This window comes from Equus quagga, chromosome 2 (genome assembly GCF_021613505.1).
Source record: "Equus quagga isolate Etosha38 chromosome 2, UCLA_HA_Equagga_1.0, whole genome shotgun sequence".
Classification (NCBI taxonomy): Eukaryota; Metazoa; Chordata; class Mammalia; order Perissodactyla; family Equidae; genus Equus; species Equus quagga.
The window spans coordinates 123,524,525-123,535,063 of NC_060268.1; the positions used below are offsets into that span (position 1 = coordinate 123,524,525).

Genomic DNA, 10,539 nt, shown 5'->3' on the forward strand with positions numbered 1-10,539 from the left:
CATTTTATTGAGAGTTTTTATTATAAATCAATGTTGGATCTTGTCAAATGCTTTCTCTGCATCTACTGAGATGATTATGAGATTTTTACTCTTGTATTTTGTTAATGTGATGTATCATATTGATTGATTTGCAGATGCTGAACCATCCCTCTGTCCCTGGTATCAATCTCACTTGATCATAGTGTATGATCCTTTTAATGTATTGCTGTATTCGGTTTGCAAATATTTTGTTGAGGATTTCTGCATCTATGACCATCAGCGATATTGGTCTGTAACTTTTCTTGTGTTTTCCCTGTCTGGTTTTGGTATCAGGATGATGCTGGCCTCATGAATGAGTTGGGAAGCATCTGTCTTCTTCAATAGTTTTGGAATAGTTTGAGGAGGATAGGTGTTAAATTTTCTTTGAATTTTTGGGAGAACTCTCCGGAGAAGCCATCTGGTCCTGGGATTTTGTTTTTTGGGAGGTTTTGATTACTATTTCAATGTCTTTACTTATGATTGGGCTATTAAGATTCTCTACTTCTTCTTGATTCAGTTTCAGGAGGATGTATGAGTCTAAAAATTTATCCATTTCTTCCAGGCTATCCAATTTGTTGGCATAAAGTTTTTCATGTAGGGGCTGGCCCAGTGGTGCAGTGGTTAAGTTCACACATTCTGCTTTGGCAGCCTGGGGTCAACTGGTTCAGATCCTGGGTGCGGAGATGGCACCACTCAGCAAGCCATGCTGTGGCAGGCATCCCACATATAAAGTAGAGGAAGATGGGATGTTAGTTCAGGGCCAGCCTTCCTCAGCAAAAGGAGGAGAATTGGAAGCAGATGTTAGCTCAGGGCTGATCTTGCTATAAAAAAAAAATTTTTTTCATGTAATCCTTTGTATTTCTGTGGTATCCGTTGTAGTTTCTCCTACTTCATTTCTAATTTTATTTAGTTGAGCATTCTCTTCTTCTTAGTGAATCTGGCTAAGGCTTTGTCCACTTTGTTTTTCTTCTCAAAGAACCAGTTCTTAGTTTCATTGATCCTTTCTACTGGTTTTTATTGTTTTTTCATTTTTGTTATTTCATGTTTGTTCTTCTTTTGCTAGTTCTGTCAGATGTAGTTTAAGATTACTTATTTGAGATTTTTCTTGTTGAGGTGGGCCTGTATTCCTATGCATTACCCTCTTAGGACTGCTTTTGCTGCATTGCACAAGATTTGCTATGATGTATTTTCATTTTCATGTGTCTCCAGGTATTTTTTTATTTCTTCATTGATCCAATGGCTGTTTAGTAGTATATTATTTAGTCTCCACATATTTTTAACTTTCCAACGTTTTTTCTTGTAATTGATTTCTAGTTTCATAGCATTATGGTTGGAAAATATGCTTGATATATCATTTCAATCTTCCTCTTCTTTTTTTTTTTGTGCTTGGAAAGAGTCACTCTGAGTTAACATCTGTTGCCAATCTTCCTGTCTCTTTTTTTCTTTTCGCTCCAAAGCCCCAGTGCATAGTTGTGTATTTTAGTTGTAACTCCTTCTGGTTCTTCTGTTAGCTGCCACCACAGCATGGCTATTGACAGACAAGTGTTGTGGTTCCATGCCCAGGAACCGAACCGGGGCTCCCAAAGTGGAACATGCCAAACTTTAACTGCTGGGCCATCAGGGCTGGCTCTCAATCTTCAAAAATTTATTGAGGCTTGCCTTGTTTCCCAACAAATGGCCTACCTTTGAGAATGTTCCATGTGCAGTTGAGAAGAATGTGTCTTCTGCTGTTTTCAGAATGTTCTCTATATATCTATTAAGTCTACCTGGTCTAGATTTTCATTTAATTCCATTATTTCCTTGTTGACTTTCTGTCTGGATGACCTATCCATCGATGTGAGTGGGGTGTCCCCTACTATTATTGTGTTGCTGTTAATTTCTCCCTTTAGGTCTGTTCATAGTTGCTTTATATACTTTGGTGCTCCTGTGTTAGGTGCATATATATTCATAAGCACTATATCCTCTTGGTGGAATGTCCCTTTTATTATATACTGCCCCTCTTTGTTTCTCACTGCCTTTTTTATCTTGAAGTCTGCTTTGTCTGATATAAGTATGGCAACACCTGCTTTCTTTTGCTTGCCATTTGCTTGGAGTATTGTATTCCACCCATTCAGTCTGAGCCTGTGTGTGTCTTTAGAGCTGAGATGTGTTTCCCAGAGGCAGCACTTTCTTGGGTCTTGTTTTTTAATCCCCCCAGCCACTCTGTCTCTTTTGATTGGAGAATTCAATCCATTTACATTTAGAGTGATTACTGATATAGAGGAGCTTAATAATGCCATTTTGTCTCTTGTTTTCGTTGTTCTATATTTCCCTTGTTTCTCTTCCTTTGTATTTCTGACTACCATTTCAGTTGGGTGGTTTTCTCTGATGGTTTGCTCTTTATGTATGATTCGTGGCTCTCCTCTGATTTTTTTGTTTAGTAGTTACCATGAGGTTTGTATAAAAGATCTCAGATGAGATAGTGCATTTTGTGATAGCCTCATATCTCTATTAGCCTAAGCAGGTTCCATCCCTTTCCTCTTCTTCTTCTGAGTTATTGTTGTCACCAATTGTTCTTTTCTGTGTTGTGAGTTTGTTGCTGAAGTGTTCATAGTTATTTTTGATGCTTTTCTTCCCTTTGTCTTTTGTTATAATTGTTTACTAACCTATTCTGACATAGAGCTGCAATTTTCTGTTTCTATCTGTCCATATATCTCCTTGCTCAAGGTTTTATAAACCTTTGCTTTTTAGTTTAAGATAGGAGGGCTCTTTTCTATGTTTCTTGTAAGGTAGGCCTAGTGGCAATGAACTCCCTCAGCTTTAGTTTACCTGGGAAAGCTTTTATTTCTCTATCATATGTGAAGGATAGTTTCACTGGATAAAGTTTTCTTGGCTGAAAAGTTTTTGTCTTTCAGTATTTTGAATATGTCATTCCAATCTCTCCTACCCTGTAAGGTTTCTCCTGAGAAATCGACTGAAAACCTGATAGGGGTCCTTTGTAGGATATTGTCTTCTGCTTAGCTGCCCTTAATATTTTTCTTTTGTCATTGACTTTTGCTAGTTTTACTATTATATGCCTTGGAGAAGGTCTCTTTACACTTACATAATTAGGAGTTCTACTAGCTTCATATACTTTTAAGTCCAGTTCCTTCCTCAGGTTTGGGAAGTTGTCACTGTTATTTCTTTGAACAAACTCTCTGCTTTCTCCTGCTCTTCTCTCTCTGGAATAGTTATAATCCTTATGTTGCTTTTCCTAATTGAGTTGGATATCTCTCTAAGAATTTCTTCATTTTTTTTTTTAAGTCTTACTTCTCTCTCCTCCTCCACCTGAAGCATTCCTATGTCTGTCCTTTAAATTACTAATTCTGTCCTCCATAATGTCACATCTGTCTTTTAACGTTTCTACATTGTTTTTTACCTTATTCATTGCGTTCTTCATCTCCAAAATTTGTTTGGTTTTTTTTTTTTTTAGAGTTTCAATCTCTGGTGAAGAATTCCTTCTGCTCATTCATTTCATTCTTGAGTTCACTGAACTGTCTTTTTGAGTTTTCTTGTAACTTGTTGAGTTTGACAATTATTTTAAATTCTCTGTCATTCAGATTGCAAATTTCTGTGACTTCAAGATTGTTTTCTGGAGACTTGTCATTTTCCTTTTGTTCTGGAGTGTTAACGCAGTTCTTCATGGTGTTTGATGCAGTGCTCCTCTGCCAGTGCATAGTGGTAGTATCAGGTCACAGATTCCACCTGCCACCTCTGGGGGAGGTGGGTGGGCAGGAGCTGTGTTTTCTGAACCCATGTGTCTGCTGGAAGTTGTGCTGATAGGGCTCATCTGCATTTGCCTGTTGGCTGCAGCCACTTGGTGGTTCACACACACATGTGCAGGTGCTCTGGTGCAGGTCCACTGCCTTGGCTGGGGACTGACCGAGCTGGTGTGCTAGGCAGGAGGGAGGCCCTTTCTTTCGTGTGCACATGTTGCCCCCATTTTGCTTCCATGGGTGGTTCATCTGGGCTGCTGTGCTTGGTGGGGACACCCACACGGTGGCTAAGCCACACCAGCCAGTGTGAAGCATTCCCATGGGCTGGGCTGCACTACGAAAGTGAAAGCATTCATGTGGAGGCCTGCCTGCTTCCCCACCTCCTCTTACAGTTGCACACCAGATGCTGCATGAGGACACACAACCTAGATCACTGCTGCTGGGGATGGGGTGGGGATCCACTCATCTCCTTCCACTGCTTTCTGGAGATCCAGTATCAGCACCTTCAGATGTATGGCTGCGTGGATCTCTCAGACATCCTTGTGCTTTGTAGGGAATCCTCTGTTGGTTAATGAATGTCCGTTTGGTTGTAACTTTTGGGGGGGGGGGCAGGACTAGACTAAGGGAATAGCTCACTCCACCATGACACTGACATCATTCTTTCCATTTCTTTTTTTAATTTGTAAGTGCTACATTTGGAGCAGAGAAGGAAGACAAAAGCAGAATAAGCAGTACAATAATAATAACAGCTAACATTTATTGACACTTACTATGTGCCAATTTTACGTTTTTCTCATGAAATATCTTAACAATCTTTTGAGGTAGGTACTATTATTATACTCATTTCATAGGTGAGAGAACAGACATACAGAACCAACAAGCAATCTTCAACATTACCAGCAAATAAAGACAAAGAGTCAAACTAGATGTCTGATTCTAGAGGCCATGCTCTTAACCACTACTCTACTGACTTCCATCCTGAACAGAATGCTGTTTATAATTTTGATTCTCTCTCTTCTTTTTTCCAGTTAACTGTGAACATTTTGCACACAGGCAGGATTTTAATTGATGGAAGGGAAGTGGAGCCCTATTATAGGTAGAAAGCAGCATATAAGCCGCATGTTTTATTTAGTGTTATTCAATCTAGGCCTACACCTAAAATCAGAAACTAGTTTTCATTGCCTATCTTTTTTCCTAAAGCCCTTCTCACTTTCCCTGGGCTGCAAACACTTCATGCTTGCCCCTAGATATCCATGACTTTCGATGCAGGTTTTCCTCTGGCTCTGTCTCTCCACCACCCTCACTCCGCTCTACTATATGATACCCAGGAAAGGACCTGATTAAGGCATTCATAAACAGTACCTCAGAAGACTTTTGTCTTCCATCTTCCTTCATAGTCCAAAACCTTAATCTTAAACTATTAAATTTGTGAATATAAGCAAACAGCATGCAATATCATCCAAAAAGAGCTAAACTCAACTCTAGGCTGCATTATCAAAAATATAAAGTCTAGAAAAGTGAAGATTATCAGTCCCAGTCTATGCTGTGCTGATAATTCATTCAACAAATATGAATTGGACAGGTCCTAAAGACCAGGCACTGTGCAACACTAAGGACACACAATCAACCTTTCTCTTTTCCAGTCTGCATATATTTTCCTTATTTAATCCTCAAAACGACCCCTCCAAGAACAGCGTGCTCAGTTTATAAAAATAATCTTCCAGAGAATTTTATGAAAGAGAAAAAAATGTTTTCTTTTTTTTCTTGAGGAAGATTAGCCCTGCTCTTAGTCTTCCATTCCTCTTTTTGCTGAGGAAGACTGGCCCTGAGCTAACATCCGTGCCCATCTTCCTCTACTTTCTATGTGGGACGCCTACCACAACATGGCTTGCCAAGCAGTGCCATGTCTGCACCTGGGATCCGAACTGGCGAACCCCGGGCCGCTGAAACAGAACATGCACACTTAACCGCTGTGCCACCCGGCTAGCCCAAAACTGTGTTTTAGAAGGAGGTTACTAAAGCTGTTGCTTGGCCACCTAAGATACTTAAGACTTTTCTTCCCAGGGTTACTATTCAATTTTATTTTATTTTATTCTTTTTTAAAGATTTTATTTTTTTCCTTTTTCTCCCCAAAGCCCCATAGTACATAGTTGTATATTCTTCATTGTGGGTCCTTCTAGTTGTGGCATGTGGGACGCTGCCTCAGCGTGGTTTGATGAGCAGTGCCATGTCCGCGCCCAGGATTCGAACCGCTGAAACATTGGGCCGCCTGCAGCGGAGCACGCGAACTCAACCACTCGGCCACGGGGCCAGCCCCTACTATCCAATTTTAAAACACAGGGTCCTTAGTGAGGTAGGAAAGGGGGGTGGGGGGAATCCAAGTGAAATGGATAGGAAGCAACAATTTGAGAAAAACTGAATATTTGCTGATTGGAGAATTGCAGTTTGTTTTCTTTTTAATATTAAAAGTCGTGACTCAGAACAATCTTTAATTGTTAATGTCAGAGAAAGTTACAATGTGGACTCTTAGGATTCAACCCTTCCCGACATCAACTTCAGGGCTCACAAATACTTGCTATGATGATTAAGTAGAGCTATGCCTGAAGGAGATTAGGCAGAACTTGAGACTGGAGACAGAGAGACTAGTTAGGGAGCCAATCAAAGGCTAAACAAGATAAAATCTAAACTTGAGCTGTCACAGCAGGAATGGAAAACAAAAGGAATTTATAAGACATTGGTGAAGGAGAAAAGACCAACTCTGATAACTACATGTGGATGGAAAATGAGTCAAGTATCTAAGTTCCAAACTTTGGAGAAAGAGAAGTTAGTGGATGCAGAAACCATAGAAGGACATAGAAGGACAACAGGTGTATTTAGTTTGCTACATATGACTTTGAAGTGTCAGCAAGACACTCAGAAAGAGATATTGAGAAGACAGTTAAAATTAGGGTCTGAGAGGTGAAGAATATAAAGATAATAGAAGCAGATAGAAAGATCACACATATGAAACCCTCCAGTACAAAGCCTGGACTCCCTACACCTTCTGCTTCGTCAGACCAAACCATCTGTAGTTCCCTAACAGAGGCAGCTCTCTTTCATCTCCACCTCCAAACAAACACTCCTATAATGCCAGATACCCTACTTTATCTATCCCTGGTTAACTCCCTGTCATCTTTCAGAATGCTCAGGTATTGTTTTCCCAAACTCCACTCATTTCCCACCAAGACGATGGTACCTGAGTCTTACTTCTCTCTATAAATGTACCTAATTTTTAGCACCATGCCTAAATTAGCAGGCACTTAAAAGACTGACTGAAAGAACAGACTTGGCATGTGCTCAACAAGCCTTGGAAGGAACTGTATCCTCTTGGATGTGACAACTAAAGAAATTAACTTGGATAAGATTTTCAAAGGAGAGAAAAGAAAACTAAGTGGTCCCAAATATAGGTAATCATCGTGGAACATCTTCATCTAGGGAGTGGTTCTCATAAATGCTTCTTGATTTCTTTCACCCCTAAATACCTCATCTGTAACACAAGGATCATTATTCCTACCTCACAGATTGCTGGGAAAATTAAATGAGATAGCATATATAAAGCACCCACTATAAAGTCTAGCACTCAACTAATGTTCCCTTCTGTTCTCCAACCCAATGTGAAAACATGTTAGGGCCTGCCTATTTCTTTGCAGCTTTAGTAACTGCTATCCGCTGAAAAACAATCCAACCTAGAAAATAATGGATACTTGAGAAACGGAGGCTAGACTTGTCAGATGTTCTCCCTAGAGCAGTTTTTTTCAATCTCAACACTATTGTCAATTTTGGCTGGATAATTCTTTGTTGTAGGGGGCTTCCTGTGCATTGTAGGATATTTAACAGCATCCTTGATCTTTACCCACTAGGTGCCAGTAGCACTCTCCACCAAAAATGTCTCCAGACTGCCAAACACCCCCTGGGGGGAAAAATTTCACCCTCATTGACAACTACTACCTCAGAGCTAACTGAAATTCTCACAAAGCCCTAAATCCATTGTCTGACATCTACAAATAAATTTGATAAAAGTATTTGTTCCCCACTGACTGATTCTACACAGTAATTATGGTTAGACTTCATAAGCCTTTCTCCTTAAAAGTTAACCAAAACTGGTAGCTAGCCCCTTAACTGTCAAGTAAGTCATCATAGATAATGCATGCAGTCTAATCACTCAGTACATTACCACACTGCAACCCTTAAAGCCAAACTAACATAATGAAAGTAGGAAGAGCCAATCCCAAAAGGTCTTCACACAAAATTTAAAAGAGTTGTCCCAGTACTCAAGTGTCTCATCTTTTCACTTCATGTCTACAGATCGCAGTAAGTAGAAAGTGTATAAAATGGGTTGTAGTTGCCTAAGGACTTTCATAAATTTTAAGTTACACTAATGACATATAAAATGCTTTATATGTATTTAAGATTATTGGGGCCGGCTCCATGGCCGAGTGGTTAAGCTCGCGCGCTCCACTGCGGTGGCCCAGGGTTTGAATCCTGGGCGGACATGGCACCACTCATCAGGCCACGCTGAGGCAGCGTCCCACATCCCACAACTAGAATGAGGTGCAACTTAGATATACAATTGTGTGTCGGGGGCGGGGGGGGGGGGATTGGGGAGATAAAGCAGAGGGAAAAAAAAAGATTGGCAACAGTTGTTAGCCCAGGTGCCAATCTTAAAAAAAAAAAAAAAGATTATTATGTATCATATGCCCATATATTGCAACAACATAAAAAGTTAGGTACACTAACAAAAAAACAGAAGCAAAAGTAGAGAAACAAAAACTGAGTTAATAGTTCACTAGGGTTTTTGGATAAATTGCTTCCAGTTAATAAATATAGCATAGTAATTAAGAGCAGACTTGGAATCAGACTACTTGGATTAAAATCCCAACCCTATCACTTACTAGATAGGTGACCCTGATCAAGTTACTTAACCTCTCTATATCTGTTTCCTCCTTGGTAAAACCGAGATTATAGTATCTACCTTGCAAGGTTGTTGTGGGAGAGAATGAGTTAAAATAGATAAAGTGTTGAAACAATGCCTAGCAGATACTTACTTAAGTATTAAACAGTATTATTTCTCATTATTTTTAAGGATTCATAGGAGAAGAAAAGTGTATCTTGGGTTGTTGCATAAAAGTAGGAATAATAGAGTCAAACAACAATGAACTTGCACCCATATGCTCTGGATTATTTCAGTTTCTTATCTAATTGTGTCATTTGGGCTTCAATTTCCTCATCTGTAAAACAGGAAAGCACTTTGAAAACAGATTAGCATAAGGGAAAATCTAAGGCTGTATGTTTAGTAGGGAAAACGTGCATCTGTCTTCCAATTCAGTAGAGGAACTTTATGAAGGAGGTGTCTTTTACAGAAATACTCTAATAATGGGCCCAGAACGGAGAGCACATGCCTTGAAACCAGGTGGGTCTGATTCAAAAGCCCTTGCTTTACTCCACAGTTTGAAAGCGTAAAATAAAAACAGAACATCTTGAGTTAAAAAAAAAAAAAAAAAAAAAAAAGTTTATTTTCTTCATATAAAGTACGTACGTAGTACAAATACATTAAAGGCACTGGTCACCATCAATTCAAAACAGCATGAACATACCACCAGGCCCCTAAGTGACCTTTTCTTTTCAATTATGAATGATTCGTTCTTTTGGAGAACAAGAAGGGCGATGCTGGAAGAAATGAGATTTCTCTTCTATAATCAGGAATGTCCTAACAGTTTTAAATCAGTTTGATATATCTATTTTTAGAAAGGAAAACCACTGCCTCCCAAGGAACATTTCAAAATCATCAAGGACTGCGCACGCTGCACATTACACTTATTAGGAAGGAATATTTTAGCAAACAACTTTTTATAAGTAAAAGTTGCCACATAAATCACGTGAGGCAGGTGGTAGTGGCAGAAGTGTCTCCATTGCTGCCAAAACGTGCCAAGAAAAACCAACCTTTCCTACCATTCAGCCAGAGGCCGCCCCCGCAAAGCCTCGGAGGCCGGGTCTAGGTCTCGGAGGACGGGTCTAGATCCCTGGTAAAGGGTCTTCAAAGATGCCAGCTTTCAGGGTATATACGAAAATGAAGGTCAAATCGCCCTTCTGGGACACCTTTATGAAAAATCTCCAAGAATCCTCTCTTTGCCTCAGCGTAGAGCGGTAGCTCGGCACCCTCCTCGTTATCCCCCAGGGAAGAGGCAGCGGCAGCGTATCACTCTGCTCTGGTCCAATCTCGTCCTCACGAGCCGCACCAGCCCAGCCAGTGAGGGCTCCCACGTGGCGCCCACAGCCTGGCCACAGCCGGCTTGGGCTACCCCCACCTCCCCGTCCGCGCCTCGGCTGACGCTCTGATTGGCCAAAGGCGGCCCGAACGGCTCCGGAGCAGGCGGCGATTCGGCCAAACTGGGCGGGCACCGGGCGAGGGGGCTCGCAGCCATGCGGGGAGCTCTCAGAGCAGCCGGTCCTACTTGTTGGCCCCAGGCCGGCAGCGAAGGCACCACCCAGCGCCGGGGCCGCGCAACCCCACGTGGGTCCTGGTTAGCGGCAGAGGCCGTCACCCTCCACCTTACGTCGGGTAGCGCTCACCTCAGCGCTCGCGGCGCCTCCGCCTTCAGCTTTTTGGGCTTCCGCTCCTCCTCAGCTGCTGCCATCTTCGTGCACCCTACCCCTTCGGCTCTCTGGCCTCACACCCTCCTCACATCACCACCTCCTTTCCTCCGAACCCCGCCCCTCCCGACTCTTCTCAGTCGGTGCCTCTCCCACC

The 10,539-nt window shown here is 41.4% G+C and overlaps 1 protein-coding gene across 2 annotated transcripts in view; it reads right to left on the reverse strand.

Moving 5' to 3' along the window:
* The window catches only part of ADK (adenosine kinase), a 536,863-nt gene extending 526,361 nt beyond the window's left edge, over nucleotides 1–10,502 (reverse strand). The window contains exon 1 of one of the 2 annotated variants that reach the window (XM_046652329.1): nucleotides 10,362–10,502. In XM_046652329.1, the coding sequence (XP_046508285.1) occupies nucleotides 10,362–10,426 (65 nt within the window). In that variant the 5' untranslated portion in view covers nucleotides 10,427–10,502. The remainder of the gene's footprint in view (nucleotides 1–10,361) is intronic. The other variant, XM_046652331.1, reaches the window with a different exon arrangement.
* Between the last annotated feature and the right edge of the window lie 37 nt (nucleotides 10,503–10,539).